Source organism: Lithobates pipiens, unplaced genomic scaffold (genome assembly GCF_037356315.1).
Source record: "Lithobates pipiens isolate NorthernLeopardFrog02 unplaced genomic scaffold, aLitPip1_a1.2 Scaffold_1, whole genome shotgun sequence".
Classification (NCBI taxonomy): Eukaryota; Metazoa; Chordata; class Amphibia; order Anura; family Ranidae; genus Lithobates; species Lithobates pipiens.
This window is the reverse complement of record NW_027507685.1, coordinates 224,198,369-224,216,674: the sequence shown is the minus strand read 5'-3', so window position 1 is coordinate 224,216,674 and position 18,306 is coordinate 224,198,369. Positions and strand designations below refer to the sequence as shown.

General features: G+C 41.5%; 1 protein-coding gene across 2 annotated transcripts in view; it reads right to left on the bottom strand.

Moving 5' to 3' along the window:
* Positions 1–18,306, bottom strand: part of TNXB (tenascin XB) — a 200,665-nt gene that overhangs the window by 114,869 nt on the left and 67,490 nt on the right. For both annotated transcript variants that reach the window (XM_077483631.1, XM_077483640.1), the window contains exons 3-6: positions 15,000–17,282; positions 13,436–13,560; positions 11,434–11,584; positions 8,267–8,530 (exon numbers count right to left, since the gene is read on the bottom strand). In XM_077483631.1, coding sequence (XP_077339757.1) covers positions 8,267–8,530; positions 11,434–11,584; positions 13,436–13,560; positions 15,000–17,282 — 2,823 coding nt within the window. The remainder of the gene's footprint in view (positions 1–8,266; positions 8,531–11,433; positions 11,585–13,435; positions 13,561–14,999; positions 17,283–18,306) is intronic.

Sequence of the window (18,306 nt, the reverse complement as noted above, 5' to 3'; positions counted from 1 at the left end):
TGCAAAAAAGTTAGCTACATGAACATTATTGCAAAACTTTAACGGTTAATTATACTATTTCAAGTTGATCAAAAATAACTTTCACAAATGCTCTAAAAAATGTAATTATTAGATGATTAAATTTGGTATGCAAACATGAATGTGTTATATTCTCTGGAATTTTGAATATAGTATTGTCAAGGTTTTTTATTATTATTATTATTTGAATACATTGTATCAAAAGTAAAATTATTTATGTAAAAATGTCCACATTGACCTTTGCAACCAATATCAATTATTTAGCATTGATTCAGAAATAGGCTATACAATGAATTGCTTTGTCATCATGTTTAAATGTTATTATGAATAAGACTATTTAATATTTGAATTTGAGGCTAAGAGCATTTTCAGCCAATGGCGAAAATAAATGTTGATGGAGCCAAAAATGCAGTGTCCTTGTCACTTCTTGCGAACTGAACTGAAAGCTCAAACAATGTTATACTCTTTATGTAACTGACTAATTCCCCCCAATGTAATGTAGATAAATAGACATGTTTGAGGTCTAGCCTGGGTGACAAGCATAGCTTCTTCTATAGATACAGTGGTATAAGTAAGTAACCATAGCCCTTCTAGGACATGTGGTGTGTGTGTGATTGACTGGATTACAAGGTGAAAATAAAGAGGAAAAAGCCTGGAAAAGAAAAATAGTGTAGCCCATCATTCATAATTTAAGGACTGGCAAGCTGTAATATATTACGATTTTGTTTTGGTGCTTGGATACAATTAAAAACAATAATATCAGCTACACTATATAGACACATTTTGCTGACAACTATTACTACTATATGAACATGGGCATTCAATTGGAGCTGGCCCACCCCTTTGCAGCTATAGCAGCCTCCACTCATCTGCAAATGGCTTTACATAAGACTTTCGAGTGTGTCTGTAAACACTTCTGCTCATTTAGCCCAAAGAGCATTAGTAAGGTCAGGTACTGATATTGGACAAGAAGACCTGGCTCACTAATAGCATTCTAATTCATCCTAAAGGTGTTAGTAGGACTGAGGTCAGGGCTCTGTGTGGAGTATTTGGGTTGCTCCACCTCAAACTCGTCAATCTGTGCCTTTTACACAGGGGCCCAGTCATGCTGGAACAGAAAATGGCCTTTTCCAAACTGTTGCCACAAGGTTGGACAGGCACCACTGTCTAGAATGTATTTGTGTCCTGTAGCATTATTAATAGCCTTCTCTAAAAACACCTAAATGTGCTAATGTTGTATAGTTTTGTTTATAGTGTTGGTGTTATAGCTTACTTATAGTTCATGTGAGATGGCCAGGTGTCCACAATCTTTATATAGTGTATATACAGTGAATATTACATTTTGCACACCCCTGTTAAAATGTTTCTGTGATGTAAAAAAAATCAGACAAAGATAAATAATTTCAGAACTTTTTTCACCTTTAATGTGACCTATAAACTGTACAACTCAGTTGAAAAACAAACTGAAATCTTTTAGAGGGGGGAGTAAAAACAAAAAACTAAAATAATGTGGTTGCATAAGTGTGCACACCCTCTTATAACCCGGGGATGTAGCTGTGTTCAGAATGAAGTAATCACATTCAAACACATGTTAAATAGTAGTCAGTACACACCTGCCATCATTTATAGTGCCTCTGATTAACCCCAAATAAAGTTCAGCTGTTCTAGTAGGTCTTTCCTGCCATTTTCTTAGTCGCATCCTACAGTAAAAGCCATGGTCCACAGAGAGCTTCCAAAGCATCAGAGGGATCTCATTGGTAAAAGGTATCAGTCAGAAGAAGGGTACAAAAGAATGTCCAAGGCATTAGATATACCATGGAACACAGTGAAGACAGTCAAGTGGAGAAAATATGGCACAACAGTGACATTACCAAGAACTGGATGTCCCTCCAAAACTGATGAAAAGACGAGAATAAAACTGGTCAGGGAGGCTGCCAAGAGGCCTACAGCAACATTAAAGGAGCTGCAGGAATATCTGGTAAGTACTGGCTGTGTGGTACATGTGACAACAATCTCCCGTATTCTTCATATGTCTGGGCTATGGGGTAAAGTGGCATGACGGAAGCCTTTTCTTACCAAAAAAAACATCCAAGCCCAGCTAAATTTTTCAAATCACCTCTGAGGTCCCCCAAAAGCATGTGAAGAAATGTGTTATGGTCTGGTGAAACCAAGGTTGAACTTTTTGGCCATAATTTCAAAAGATATGTATGCCGTAAAAACAACACTGCACATCACCAAAAGAACACCATACCCACTGTGAAGCATGGTGGTGGCAGCATCATGCTTTGGGGCTGTTTTTCTTCAGCTGGAAAAGGGGCCTTAGTCAAGGTAGAGGGAATTATGAACAGTTCCAAATACCAGTCAATATTGGCACAAAACCTTCAGGCTTCTGCTAGAAAGCTGAACATGAAGAGGAAATTCATCTTTCAGTATGACAACGACCCAAAGCATACATCCAATTCAACAAAGGAATGGCTTCACCAGAAGAAGATTCAAGTTTTGGAATGGCCCAGCCAGAGCCCAGACCTGAATTGAAAATCTGTGGGGTGATCTAAATGGGGCTGTGCACAGGAGACGCCCTCACAATCTGACAGATTTGGAGTGTTTTTGCAAAGAGTGGGCAAATATTGCCAAGTCAAGATATGCCATGCTGATAGACTCATACCCAAAAAGACTGAGTGCTGTAATTAAAAAATCAAAAGGTACTTCAACAAAGTATTAGTTTAAGGGTGTGCACACTTTTGCAACCATATTATTTTCATTTTTTATTTTTACTTCCCTCCACCTAAAAGATTTCAGTTTGTTGTTCAACTGAGTTGTACAGTTTATAGGTCACATTAAAGGTGGGAAAAGTTCCGAAATGATTTATCTTTGTCTAATTTTTTTTTACATCACAGGAACCTGACATTTTAATGGGTGTGTAGACTTTTTACAGTGGTGTGAAAAAGTGTTTGCCCCCTTCCTCATTTCCTGTTCCTTTGCATGTTTGTCACACTTAAGTGTTTCGGAACATCAAACCAATTTAAACAATAGTCAAGGACAACACAAGTAAACACAAAATGCAATTTGTAAATGAAGGTGTTTTTTATTAACCACTTGCTTACTGGGCACTTAAACCCCCCTCAGTCCCAGACCAATTTTCAGCTTTCAGCGCTGATGCACTTTGAATGACAATTGCGCGGGCATACAACACTGTACCCAAATGAAATTTTTATCATTTTTTTCCCACAAATAGAGCTTTCTTTTGGTGGTATTTAGTTACAGCTCGGAGTTTTATTTTTTGCTAAACAAACAAAAAAAGATGCAAAAAAATTAAAAAATAAAATCATGTTTTAATAGTTTGTTATAAAATTTTGCAAACGGGTCATTTTTCTCCTTCATTGAAGTGCGCTGATTAGGCGGCACTGATAGGCTGCATTGGTGGGCACTGATGGGCTGCATTGGTGGGCACTGATGGGCTGCATTGGTGGGCACTGATAGGCTGCACTGGTGGGCACTGATAGGCATAGTTAAGGCGGCACTAATAGGCACAGATAAGGCGGCACCGATGGGCACAGATAAGGCGGCACTGATGGGCAAAGATGGGCACAGATAAGATGGCACGGATGGGTGGCACGGATAAGTGGCACGGATGGGTGGCACGGATGGGCACTGATAGGTACCACAGATAGATGGGACTGATGGGCACTGATAGGTGGCACTGATAGGTGGCTCTGATAGGTGGCACTGCTGGGCACTGATGGGCGGCACTGCTGGGCACTGATGGGCGGCACTGCTGGGCACTGATGGGCGGCACTGGGGTGCAGCACCTTTGAGGCAGATTTTGGTGGCACTGTTGGTGGCACTGCTGGGTGGCACTGTGGGTGGCACTGTGGGCACTGCTGGGTGGCACTGTGGGCACTGCTGGGTGGCACTGTGGGCACTATGGGCACTGCTGGGTGGCACTGACAGGGGGGCACTTACTTTATTTCAGGATGGCACTGCGGGTGGCAGGTGGGCACTGGCAGGGGGCAGGTGTCCGTTTAAATTTCTGGCCGTGATCGGGACTGATGTCCCGAACACGGCCGCCGGCGATCGGCTTTTTTTTTTTCTCCTCGCGCTGTCAGCGCGAGGAGGAATACTAGCCGATTACCGGCTCCGTTTTATCACATGATCAGCTGTCATTGGCTGACAGCTGATCACGTGATAAGGGGTCGGGATCGACCCCTTACACGGATCGGTGATCAGGCGAGTCTCACGGACTCGCCGATCACAGAGCGCGCCGCGCGCGCCCCTCAGGGGGCGCGCAGGCCGCTCGTAACCGGGACTACGTCAATAGACGTAGTCCCGAAAATGTGGGTCCGCGCTATTGCCGTCATTTTGCAATAGCGCGGTACCCAAGTGGTTAAAGGTGAAAAAAAATCCAAACCATCATGGCCCTGTGTGAAAAAGTGATTGCCCCCTAAACCTAATAACTGGTTGGGCCACCCTTAGCAGCAACAACTGCAACCAAGCGTTTGCGATAACGTGCAATGAGGCTTTTACAGCGTCCTGGAGGAATTTTGGCCCACTCATCTTTGCAGAATTGTCCTAATTCAGTTACATTAGAGGGTTTTCGAGCATGAACGGCCTTTTTAAGGTCATACCACAACATCTCAATAGGATTCAGGTCAGGACTTTGGCTAGGCCACTCCAAAGTCTTCATTTTGTTTTTCTTCAGCCATTCGGTGGTGGACTTGCTGATGTGTTTAGGATCATTGTCCTGCTGCAGAACCCAAGTTCGTTTCAGCTTGAGTACACGAACAGATGGTCAGACATTCTCCTTCAGGATCTCTTGGTAGACAGCAGAATTCATAGTTCCTTTTATCACGGCAAGTCTTCCAGGTCCTGAAGCAGCAAAACAGCCCCAGACCATCACACTACCACCACCATATTTTACTGTTGGTATAATGTTCTTTTTCTGAAATGCAGTGTTCCTTCTACGCCAGATATACTTGGACACACACCTTCCAAAGAGTTCCACTTTTGTCTCATCGGTCCACAGAATGTTGTCCCAAAAGTCTTGGGGATCATCAAGATGTGTTGTGGAGAAATTGAGACGAGCTTTGATGTTCTTTTTGCTCAGCAGTGGTTTTCTCCTTGGAACTCTGCCATGCAGGCCATTTTTGCCCAGTCTTTTCCTGATGGTGGAGGCATGAACGCTGACCTTAACTGAGGCAAGTGAGGCCTGCAGTTCCTTGGACGTTGTTCTGGGGTCTTTTGTGACCTCTTGGATGAGTCGTCGCTGCGCTCTTGGGTTAATTTTGGGCGGCCGGCCACTCCTGGGAAGGTTCACCACTGTTCCATGTCTTCGCCATTTGTGGATAATGGCTCTCACTGTGGTTCGCTGGATTCCCAAAGCTTCTTTGGAAATGGCTTTATAACCCTTTCCAGACTGATAGATCTCAATTACTTTCTTTCTCAATTGTTCCTGAATTTCTTTGGGTCTCGGCATGATGTGTAGCTTTTAAGGATCTTCTGGTGGACCTTACTGTGTCAAGCAGCTCCTATTTAAGTGATGCCTTGATTGTGAACAGGTGTGGCAATAATCAGGCCTGGGTGTGGCTAGAGAAATTGAACTCAGGTGTGGACAACCACAGTTATAGTATGTTTTAACAATGGGGGGCAATCACTTTTTCACACAGGGCCATGATGGTTTGGATTTTTTTTCACCTTTAATAAAAAAAAACACCTTCATTTACAAATTGCATTTTGTGTTTACTTGTGTTGTCCTTGACTATTGTTTAAATTGGTTTGATGTTCCGAAACACTTAAGTGTGACAAACATGCAAAGGAACAGGAAATGAGGAAGGGGGCAAACACTTTTTCACACCACTGTATATCCACTGACTGTATAGTGTAGAACATGGTAGTAGCACAGAGGTATTCTTACCTTCTAAAAAAGCTTGAATTGCAACGAGACCAGTAGCATTAAGTCAAAAATGTTACCTGCAGTGAAATTTGAAATTGCAACCCCAGTACATAGGCATACTGGGTCTCTGTAAGAACCAGTGTATGTGAGTGTGGTACACGTGACAACAATCTCCCATATTCTTCATATGTCTGGGCTATGGGGTAAAGTGGCATGACAGAAGCCCTTTCTTACCAAGAAAAACATCCAAGCCCAGCTAAATTTTGCAAATCACCTCTGAGGTCCCCAAATGTGGAGAAATGTGTTATGGTCTGATGAAACCAAGGTTGAACTTTTTAGCCATAATTTAAAAAGATATGTTTGGCGCAAAAACAACACCGCACATCACCAAAAGAACACCATACCCATCGTGAAGCATGGTGGTGGCAGCATCATGCTTTGGGGCTGTTTTTCTTCAGCTGGAAAAGGGGCCTTAGTCTGTTTGATTGAGAATACTAGCAGGTGGTGACCTCTGTGTGTAGCCTAATATAAATGGTTTATTATTAAAACTAGACAACCCATTGAATATCTGATATGAAGTCAATAAATGCTGTAGGAATCAGTTAGGGCTTTAGTCTGAGCTATTTTGGCCTCAAGACCTTGTTAATTTGTTAATAAAAACTCTTCATCAATCACATAGTTATGAGGATGTAGCTGAAAGAATATTACACTGCAGGACTAGTTGACGCAACTGCTACCTTATAGAATAGTGAAGATCCTTGTTGCTAATTAAAATGTATAAGAAATTCAAAGATGGTCTCAAACCAATTGTAAAATGCTCAATATTGTTGGCTCAGTGTTGGCAATCTCAAAATGTGTCCGTCAGGAGGGGTTAGAATCTCCCCTCCATTCATCCAACAGGAAACCAGATATACAGTATAGCAGGGTGACATCTACAACTCTTAGCCCTTGTACACACTGTCGGACATTCCGCAAACAAAATCCGTTGGATTTTGTCTGACAGATTTTGTCTGAAACTGGTGTTGCATACACACGGTCAGACAAAGTTGTTGGAAAATCCGATCGTACGTAACGTGATGACGTTATTTCGTCACGACGGGACTACGTTCAGGCTAGTAGCCAATAGCTTTGGTCTAGGAATTTGATCTGAGCATGCGTGGCACTTTGTTCGATCGGAATTCTCTACAAACGATCGGACAAAGTCCGATCGGATCATGTTGTCGGAAAATTTTATATCCCAGCTCTAAAACTTTGTCGGTCGGATATTCCGACGGAAACACTCCGATGGAGCCCACACACGGTCGTATTATCCGTCAACACGGTCTGATCGGACATTTTCCGTCAGAATGTCCGACTGTGTGTACAAGGGCTAACAGGAAACTAGTTGTCCAACATTTAATATGGGACTTGTACAAATGTGCAAATTTTTCAAAACTTTAAACATTTACAATTTAAAAATAAGAAGAATTTACAGTTCAGAAATTAGAAGTGTAGATTTTATCCACTGTGCCTGGGGAGAAAATCCTGTAAAGAAAAGCAATCAATGTTAAAATAAAGTCAGCTGCAAGTCTGATCCAAAATCTCCGGCTAGACCCCTGTTCAGCTGTAACCAAAAACACAAGGGCACATAAAAAAACACAAAATTTTGATTAAATGTTTTGAGACACTTTTCACATTTTAGTCTTTCATTGCTATGTTAAAGTAGGATTCAAATATTTTTATTTTATTTTATGCCTGGGGGGAGTAGATAAGTGATATGGACTTTGATCCCTTGCCCAAGCTTTCTGTCCAAGACCCTGGCAGGGAGATCACCCTACATCCACAACCTGGCCAAGACAAGCAAGTTTCTGCTGTAACCTGAGCTTTTTGATTCACGTTTTTTGGAATACATTATCTACACAATGTTGTGGAGTATTTAAAATGCTGATTCCCCAGAGGAACAGCTCTGATTCAGCTGAAACCTAAACCTATCAGGGACATGTATAGCAAAAAACAGAACAAGTAATCAAGCCCCGTCTTTCTCCATCCAGAAATAAAAGATTGAATAGACATTACCTACATTTAAAGAGTTAGTCCATCCAAAGTATATTTATGGATAATTTTTTGTAGGCTTAATCATTGTTCATCTCATATCTCTGAACTTGGGCTTCAAGCAATAAGCATGAACACTACGACAAGGTTTAATTCTCCCTTTTGGATTATTTCATTATTTTAAATTCCTGAGAAGAAAAGCAGTAGTTGGAATCCACTCTGGAGAGGACAGACCCTGGAAACCTTCAGGGATTAAATATATCATAAAGATATAAAGGACAGCACTCCTTCACGCCACCCCCGCCCCCACCATTGCCCTTTTGTCACCTGTGACTCCAGTGGCCTCTGTGTCCTGGCTTTGCTCCTGTTCCTTCTCTGTTCTAAGTATGATTCTGTATTCTATATCTGCCTCCAGTCCGGAGACTTTTGCTCTGTCCATCTTTCCAGGGATCTTCATTTTCTTTTCCTTGCCATTTGGATGGATCAGAGTCACAATATATCGATCAGGTAGAAATTGGGGTTTATCCCATCTTATGAATAAAGAGGAGGAGGTGGTATCAGTCACACGGAGTCCACGTGGTGCTTCAATTCCTTAAAAATAAAGCGAGCACTGAGTAATACAGAGGCGTCACTAAAGATTAATTATAACATGTCATTGAATATGTACAGCTAATGGCATTTTGTCCCAATAATACGCAAGAAATCGAAACAAACAAGAAATATAAAAACAAATTCAGTTCTGCATCAACCATTTTCACTAAAGGGTGCAAACCTTATATCAGCCTGTTTATGCATACTAACTTTTTTCCTCCAAATAAACTTTATTCACTAAAACTTTACTACTCCGATGATGTTATCAGCTAATTTTTGCATTCTCCAAAATGGATTGGCAACCGTGTGCACTTGGGAACTAGTGTACCTCAATTACATACATAGCTAGGCCAATATAGGAGTGAGACTCCCATTAAACTAGTCTAGCATTGATACAAAATAATTCAATTTATTTCTTTTTTTTACCCACTGCATTTGGCATTCAGAATGCCAACAGTGGTATTCAGGAACAGAGGTGCAAATCAGTGTAACAGAGTCCGTGTTTACTTCTTCCTGAAAAAATTTATGACCTTGTAAATCTACATTTCCTTTGAATCATCAAGAGCCTAGTTCACTCTGTTTTGCCTCATTGGTATTTTTTTTTCCAAAGGACAAAATCTAGGAGTTCGATCCAAGCTGTGTTGGACGGATCTGGTATTTCCACTAATAAAGCTTCAACTGTGGAGTGCATAACTCGCTACCAGTCGGGCCTGACAATAAGAATTACAATTTCTCTTCTCTCAAAGGTTGGCTTTGAGCTCTGCAGGGGACGTGTAGATGCGCTATTATTTCCGACACGCTCTGCAAAGCCATAGCTGTCTCTATAGAATTGTCACTTTAGTCATAATACTTTGAAAAAAAAAAATTGAATGAGGAAAGGTTGCAAGCACTGAACTTATTCTCTCTGGAGAAGAGACGCTTGAAAGGGGATATGATTTCAATTTACAAATACCATACTGGTGACCCCACAATAGGGATAAAACAAATTCACAGAAGGGAGTTTAACAAGACACGTGGCCAATCATTAAAATGAGAAGAAAATAGGTTTAACCTTAAACTACGTAGAGGGTTCTTTACTGCAGGATTGACAAGGATGTGGAATTCCCTTCCACAGGCGGTGGTCTCAGCAGGGGGCAAATATAGTTTCAAGCACCTGAACGACCACAACATACAGGGATATACAATGTAATACTGACATATAATCACACACATAGGTTGGACTTGATGGACTTGTCTTTTTTCTACCTCGTCTACTATGTAACTATGTAACTAATGGGCTATTTAAAGCCAAACTTTACTCTCTCAATAATCACTGAATATTTTTAATCCTTATGCTGCTAGCATCAATATATAGATAGGAAAGTGTATTATATTTACTTGTTTTAAACTCTTTTATTTAACATTTCTTCAGTTGCTTTCTGGTTTCCATGCCTAGGCAAACATCCCATGAACCTTAAGGGGAGGAGGAGGGTCTTCACCCGCTAAGCACACCCTCCTGTCTGCATGCCCAAGGTAAAGGCACATGGACTCCAGGAAGTAAATGCTATATGAATCATTTTACTCAAGATGGCCACAGCCAGAAATGCTAGAGGGTGTTTTTTACAGTGATTTCTCAGCAAAATAAAGCATGGAGACATGAATGGATGGGTGAGTTTGCTTTGAATACTAAAAATGAATTAAATAGCATTTTTGGTTTATAGTGCTCATTTGCAGTAAAGTTGCACTTAAAATAGCCACAGGAGACACAATCTACGTGCATTGTACCTGTCTAATTTTCATCTCAGCATTAGTTCTGTGCCCCATGCCTACCTGCCCCAAAATCCCTTGTTCCTATTTTTTCATGTTAAAAGCATGCATGTTAAATAATGTGTAAAGTGGGCGGGGGGTGGGGGTCATGGTGCTGGGGCCTATAAAAATAGGTGGCAAAAAATGATCCCCCATGTCCGGTTCAGTGGGCAGTTTACCTCCGAGCATGACCCGTTCAAGTAAGTGGGTCCTCAAGCATTCACATAGTTGTCACGAAAAATCCATGTATTTATTTCCTATGATCATCAGCTCCATCTTGTGGCCATGATACTTTTCTGATTGAGATATTTCAGGAAAATACTACATTATGGCCATAGGATGAGAGAAAATAAAGATATTACACAAAGTACAGGGATTAGTCTTATTGGCTGTGTGAATGTTGGATGTATTCACACCGCAACGTTTTTATAAATAAACCCTTGTGTACATGGTGGCTTGTGGCCTGCCTGCTCCATAGGCAACTCCTATGTAAGTGATACGATATTTTACATGGAATGAACTATACAGATTTGAACTCATTCCCACACCCTTGGTTTTCTCTTTCTGCTCTATATCACAATTTCGTAAACTCTGCTCTTTGCTCCAGCTCTTTCCGCCAGGTAAGTGTAAAGCCTACCATATGTGACTTAAATTTAATTGCATTCCTGCTGAATCATCTGAAATGAGATCTGAAGGTGGCCCTGCTGGTACCATTTGGTTCGAAAAAAAAGGTGATTTTTCAATCAACTTTCGTCAAAGAAACTGAATGGCAAATTGTTGGCCAAACAGTGACCATCCAATTAGCTGTGGGTGCCGGCAGGGAAAATTCCTTCATTCAGGCTGATTAGCCTGGATGGAAGAATTCATCAAGTTTCTCTTGTTTAGGTCGCTGGCAGAACAAGAGAAATCTTTATATCTATTGATAATCTTAGCATGTGCACCATGCATTTACATCCAAGATGATTAGGTGGGAGGAGGGATGCCACAAATCAAGGTTTATTATTATATTATTATTTATTACAAATTATTTAAACTTCATGGCACGGGAGGGGGGAGGGGTTTTATTCATGACATCTTATTTTCAGTAGAGTAGTCTGCAAGGACTTATATGACCTTACTTGTCTTGGCAGTTATAGAAGTTTCCGGTCCTAACGTTGAGCCTTTGCGGGGTTGGATATTCACAATATATTCTTCTCCAGGAGCCAACCCAGTCTGATGGTAGGAGATCAATGAACCCTCAATCGTGGTGGTTATAATGCCGTTTTCCTTCTGCATAACAACATAATATTAGCTGGATTCAATGCAGTTGCATAAACAAGTGATGTCATACTCGCTGAATTATATTGAACTGCATGGACTGGTGGCTTTGTTCTACCTTACCAACCGTGTAACTATGCGTGCCCCAAAGTTAACAATTTTAGTTATAAATGCTTCAAATGTACTTTATGTACCGAGATGGATGTGTAAAATGCAAAAATGAACAACAGCCAATTAGATTTCAAGTGAACCTGTCACTTTACACATTCTTTATAGCCCACCTACCTTATAGGGTATAGGAAGAAAATGATTGGAAACACAGACTTTATAGGCACCAGATATTAAAATATATAATTTTATTGAACTACATACATTTATGGAAAAACATTGAAAAAAACGTAAGTTACACTAGATAATTAGATCAGACTTCGAATAAAGATCTGGTCCGATTATCTATTTTAACTCACATAGATAATAATGTTTAACTCACATAGATAATAATGTTTTTTCATGAATTTATGCAGTTCAATAAATTATCTATTTTATTATCTGGCGCCTACAAAGTCCATGTTTTCAAATATTTTTTTTTCCTATACCAATTAGGACGTGCCACTTTCTATAAATATTTGCACACCCACAGTACCACCCTGTGATAATGTAATGGTGATACAGTACTTTATAGGGCACTCTCAGTTCACAGGTGCTAGTCAGATTTTGCCTATGTGGCCAACTGCCCAACATATAGCCTTACTCTAACTGACTAGTGTTGACTATTGTTATTTGTCATAAATGATCAAAATAAGCTTTCAAGATTGGCGCCATAGCAGCACATGCTGTAAATATATACAAGCCTTTTTAATTTTTTTTTACATTGAGGAACTATTAAACTAACTTTCTGGGCTTAGGGATCCCCTGTTAATAATTGCTACATATTAAGCTCACAGTACTTATGTGTGATGGTCACTGGTGAGAATGCTCATTACACTGGTGGTCTTTGTAAAGAATGCCACCTTACAGATAGTTAAAAAGATCGTTGGTGTCAGTGGTCACTTATCTGAGAGGCAGAAATTGATCACAGCTGAAGGAACCCCTAGCAAGTTCTGGAGATACCTAAGGGTTCCACATAACCATGGTTGAGAAAGCCTGGTCTATACTATGGATAAGGAAGCAAGTATGTGATTGTATGACTGGGTATTAATTTCACACTCCTCATGGGCAGGGTACAGTACTGTAAGCTCATCTGGGTCAGGGAAGGAAATTGTAAGCTCCTCATAAACAGGGTACACTATTCTAGCCTCCTCAGGGGCAGGATACATAAGTGTAAGCTCTTTGAGGTCAGAGAAAGGATTTGAAAGCTCCCCATAAACAGAGTACATAATGCTAAACTCCTGAGGGCCAGGGTACAGATTCCTAAGATCCTTGGAGCAGGGTACAGAATTGTAAGTTCCTCTGTGGCAGGGTGCAGAACTGCAAGCACCCTAAAGGTAGGGCACAGAATTGTAAGCTCCTTAGGAGCAGGCTAAAGAATTCTAAGTTCCCCAGGAAATCCATCAGAATTATAAACTCATCTGGGGCAGTGCACATAATTCCAAACTCTGCAGGGGCAAGGTATAGAATTCTAAGTTCCTTGGGGGCAGGGTAATTTTTTTTTAATCTGCTCAGGAACAGGGAGTAATATGAATGGTTCCATGTATTCTGTAAAGTGCTGCATGATATGTCAGCAGCAACACATACATTCTGGACATACTATAGGACAATTCAAAGATATTATATAAAAAGAAGGACTGTTTGGTGGCATTCCAACATAATGCTCAACAATGAACACAGTGATGATCAATGTGGGAATTCCTTTTTTGTGCATACCTTGGCTTTGAAAGAGATGTCATAGGAATCAGGGGCAGCTTGTGGCTGATCCCACTCCAGGGTGATAGCGGATTCTTCCTGTGATATCACCTGAAGACCAGTGACAGCGACAATGTCTACGACTTCTACAAAACACAGTATAACTCAGAAAATGTTGTGCCAAACAGCTTGTTCATGTATAACCATCAAAAACTATAGTGAACATAGGGGCAACAGTTCTCAACAGACACATGGCAGGGAGACAAATTTACCTCCATTCATGCTTTGTCCTGAAGTTAGTTACTGTTGTACATATACTACTGGGTCACTTCCATAATTTACAGCTGAACTAGACTTTCAAAGGATACATTGAAGCTGATGATTGCCTTTCACGTGTGTATATTAAAAAAAATAGGTATATACGCTGTACTATTGTTAGGTGACTCTGTCACTTCTCAAAAAATGTATAAAGATGCAACCTGCAAATTAAGACTCTTCATACTTACCTCTCTCTCCGATGGGTGGGAAATCTTCACTTTTCTTTGTTTTAGAGCTACATACTCCAGGAGGATTTTCACATTGGACACACTTCCAGATATGTTGGATCCTACCAGTCCCTACAGAATAGTACAGTAGGGACCAACAGAAAGAACTACACACTGTAGCATCCAAGACTCTGGGAAGTGTTGAGTTTGAAAATTCTGATGGTAGCTGTAGCTCCTCTACAAAAGCAACATAAGCACATGCCTCTTGCCAGAAGGGTGTATATAAAAACAGGGACACAATAAAGGAAAACAAAAATACTTATGCAGATAGATGTGTTAATTTGATAAAAAAATTTGAAAATGCAAAATTTTGCAGCTTACAGTTCGTTATATGTAGTGGCCACAATAGTTTGCTTTTTTTCAGGCATTTTCCCTTTATTTTCATCTAATAAACCTACAAAAAAATACTTGCTGTCCCTAGGTGGCTATGCTTACTGTATCTATGGGAGAGAGCCATTTTGGTCACCCTGGATGGACTTCAGACATGTCATTTTGCTATTCATCTCCATTATATGGGAGTGTTGGGGGGGGGAGGAGGGGTGGTTGTTTACAGAGGGAATATAACATTGTTTGTGCTTTCAGTTCAGCTCACAGGAAGTGACAAGGACACAACATTTCTGGTAGGATCAAGATACAATCTCCGTACTTGCTAAAAAATGTTCTTAGCCTGAAATATGAAAATGAATGCAGCCACAGCATCTAAGGGCTCGTAAGCTGTAATATATTACATTTTTGTTCTAGGGTTTGAGATATCCTTTGAGGTTACTAATCTTATAAGTGTGAATTAAATGTTTAAAAGCCTTGCGTCTCTGTATATTTTTCAAATATACAGTATATATATATATATATATATATATATATACACACACACACACACACACACACACACACACACACACATATATATATATATATATATATATTATATATAAAACAAAATGCATTAGATCCAAGATAACCAATTGGATTATCCCTTCCATGTTTCTAGAGTCAAGTGGCATCTATCTGTACATCTACCTAGTAAAAGTTCCAACACTTACCCATTGCACAGTCTGGGCCGGTATACCCCTTCTTACACGTGCAGACCCCATTCACACATTTGCCACGTCCATTGCAGTTCCCTGGACAGGCTTTTGTACCGCAGACTGGTCCGGTGAATCTGGCATCACAGACACACTTTCCATTGACACATTGCCCGTTGTTGTTACAGTTTTTAGGACAGGCTTTGGATGAACAATCAGGCCCTGTAAAACCAGAGTTACAGATACAGACTCCATCTTGGCACTTTCCATGGACATGGCAATTTTCTGGGCAAGCTTGAGAGCCACAGTCCGAACCGACATAGCCAGGATCGCAGACACATTTTCCATTCTTACAACTTCCATGGTTATTGCAGTTCTCTGGACAAGTTCTCTCGCTGCAGTCTGGGCCTGTGTATCCATAATTACAGATACATACCCCATCATCACATTGTCCTTGGTTTTGACAGTCATTTAGGCATGTTTTTAGTCCGCAGTCTATGTCCGTATATCCAGGATCACATATGCAAATGCCATCTTCACACCGACCACTGCCCTTGCAGTCATTGGGACAAGTTCTGGATCCGCAGTTGGGACCTGTGTATCCAGAATAACAAATGCACTTCCCATCATCACAGGTGCCACGGTCCTTGCAATTTTCAGGACATGTTCTGAGGGCACAGTCTTGACCAGTATATCCAGGTTCACAAATACATTCACCGTCTTCACACCTACCATGGTTGTAACAATCATTGGGGCAGGTCCTAGAACCGCAATCTACACCAGTGTATCCAAAATCACAGACGCATACCCCATCTTCACATCGCCCCCGATCGTGGCAGTCATTGGGGCAAGTTCTGATGTTGCAGTCCTCTCCCCTATAGCCGGCATCACAAACACAGACCCCATTTTCACACCGACCCCGGTTATAGCAGTCATTGGGGCAGGTTCTAGACCCGCAGTCCTGCCCAGTAAATCCATAATCGCAAACACATACGCCATCTTCACAGTGTCCCCGATCATAGCAGTCATTGGGGCATCTCTTAGTTCCACAATCCAGACCAGTATATCCAGGGTCACAAAAACACACACCTCCTTCACATCGACCTTGGTCATGGCAATTTTTGGGGCAAGTCCTGATGCTACAATCCACTCCTGTGTAACCAGGCGAGCAGATGCAAATGCCCCTAACACAGCGCCCATGGTTGGAGCACTCAGCAGGGCAAGATCTGGTCCCACACACTGGGCCAATAAACCCAGCATTACAAATACATCTGCCATTGATGCATTGCCCATTTCCGCTACAGTTTTTGGGGCAGGCTTTGGATCCACAGTCCAGCCCAGTAAATCCAGGGTTGCAGATACAAATACCATTTTGACATCGGCCCCGGTTGTTGCATTTGTTGGGGCAGGCCTTTAATGCACAGTCCGGTCCTGTGTAGCCAGGATCACATATACACTTCCCATCATCACATCGGCCTTGTTTGTGACAGTCATTGGGGCAAGTTATGATCTCACAATCTTGCCCTGTAAAGCCTGGGTTACAGATACACTCGCCATCTTCACATCTGCCCCGTCTCTCGCATTCTGGCGAACAGATTCTAGTGCCACAGTCTGGCCCGACAAATCCAGCATCACACACACACTTGCCAGAAATGCACTGACCCTGCTCATTACAATCTTCAGGACAACCCTTATACCCACAATCCTCCCCAGAGTACCCAGGGTTACAAACGCAGACCCCATCAACGCATTTGCCATTGTCATTACAGTCATGGAGGCAGCTTCTGGTGCCACAGTCTGGTCCGGTGAAACCAGTGTCACACACGCAGGCACCATCCTCACAGTCGCCCCGCTCATTGCAATTATTGGGGCAGCTTCTAGAGCTGCAGTCAACCCCTGCATATCCTGAATAGCAAACACAAATTCCATTTTCACATATTCCCCGGTTGAGACAGTTCCTAGGGCAGACTCGAGAGCTGCAGTCTTCGCCGGAAAATCCGGGGTCGCAGATGCAAACTCCATCTAGGCACTGTCCGTTATTTTGACAGTTGTTTGGACAAGCTTTGATGCCGCAAGATACACCAGAATATCCTTCAAAGCAGATGCAACGTCCATTTTTACATCGGCCTTGGTCATTGCAGTCCTCTGGGCAGGCCTTCAGCTGGCATTTGTCTCCCATGAAGCCTTCTTTACACTGGCACTGCCCGTCGACACAAGTACCCCTCTCATCACCTCCACAGCCCCCTGGGCAGTCATCATCGTTTTGGGGGCAAGGAACGGGCTTGAGACTGGAAGGGTCATCTGAAAGAAAAACAAAGAGAACTCAGGGAACTTATATAGTATACAACTAACATATATATATATATATATATATATATATCAATGTTACAGACAGTATGACAAGATTGATGATCAACACAACAGCCAAAACCTTATTTTTTTACTTAGAACGGAGTGGGAAAGCCACAGAACTTCTCTCAATTGTCTGTGTGCTCTTTGGTGAGATTTTCTCTTACTTTATGTGCTGGGGAAAACCATCCACACCCTGACTCACAGGATATCTCCAGAAAAAGAAGCATGGAGAAATAAGTTTACCAGCTCGGGGGTTGATCTGTCAAGGGTTCTAATCATTCTGCACTCTGAAGCCCCATACACACTATCATTTTTGCTGCTGAGTTTTTCCTTCATGTTTACCAAAACCATGTAGTGCAAGGGCCTGCCTGATTGCATACAAGTTGAAACTCCTAAGGTTTGATCTCATATTATATGGTTTTGGTAAACCTGAAGGAAAAACTCAGCAGAAAAACTAAAGTGTGTATGGGGCATAAGATTATGAGAAAAAAATATTTAGATGAAGTTGGGCTTTAAAGCTGAGCTCCAGGCAATCAGCTACATAAATAAAGATATTAAATACATATGGGGGAGCTGTTTTGACTGCCAAAGGTTTCTCATTTTCCATCAAGCCCATTTGTTTAAAGTCTTTCACTAGATTGACATCCCATGCATAGGAACAGACATAGGTGGATTGAAGTTCAGCCGGTTCCTGCTCAATTGGCTGAATTTTGATCCCTCTATGGCCAGCTTTACATAGCTCTGTCATACAGCACAGTCTGTCTGGCAGAGCAGGAGACCTGATTTTTCTTTGCTGCAGTTAAGTAACGCTTATTAGTCTCCCGCCTCCCCAGGACCAGAGAGTCAAATGAGAAGCAGAAGACTGACAAGTTTGTCTCTCTGCTCTTTACTAACATCAGCATGTTCTGGCAATACAGCTGACTGGTTCCTTGTGCTGCTTCTTCCCTTCCCAGACCGAGCTCTTATGTACATG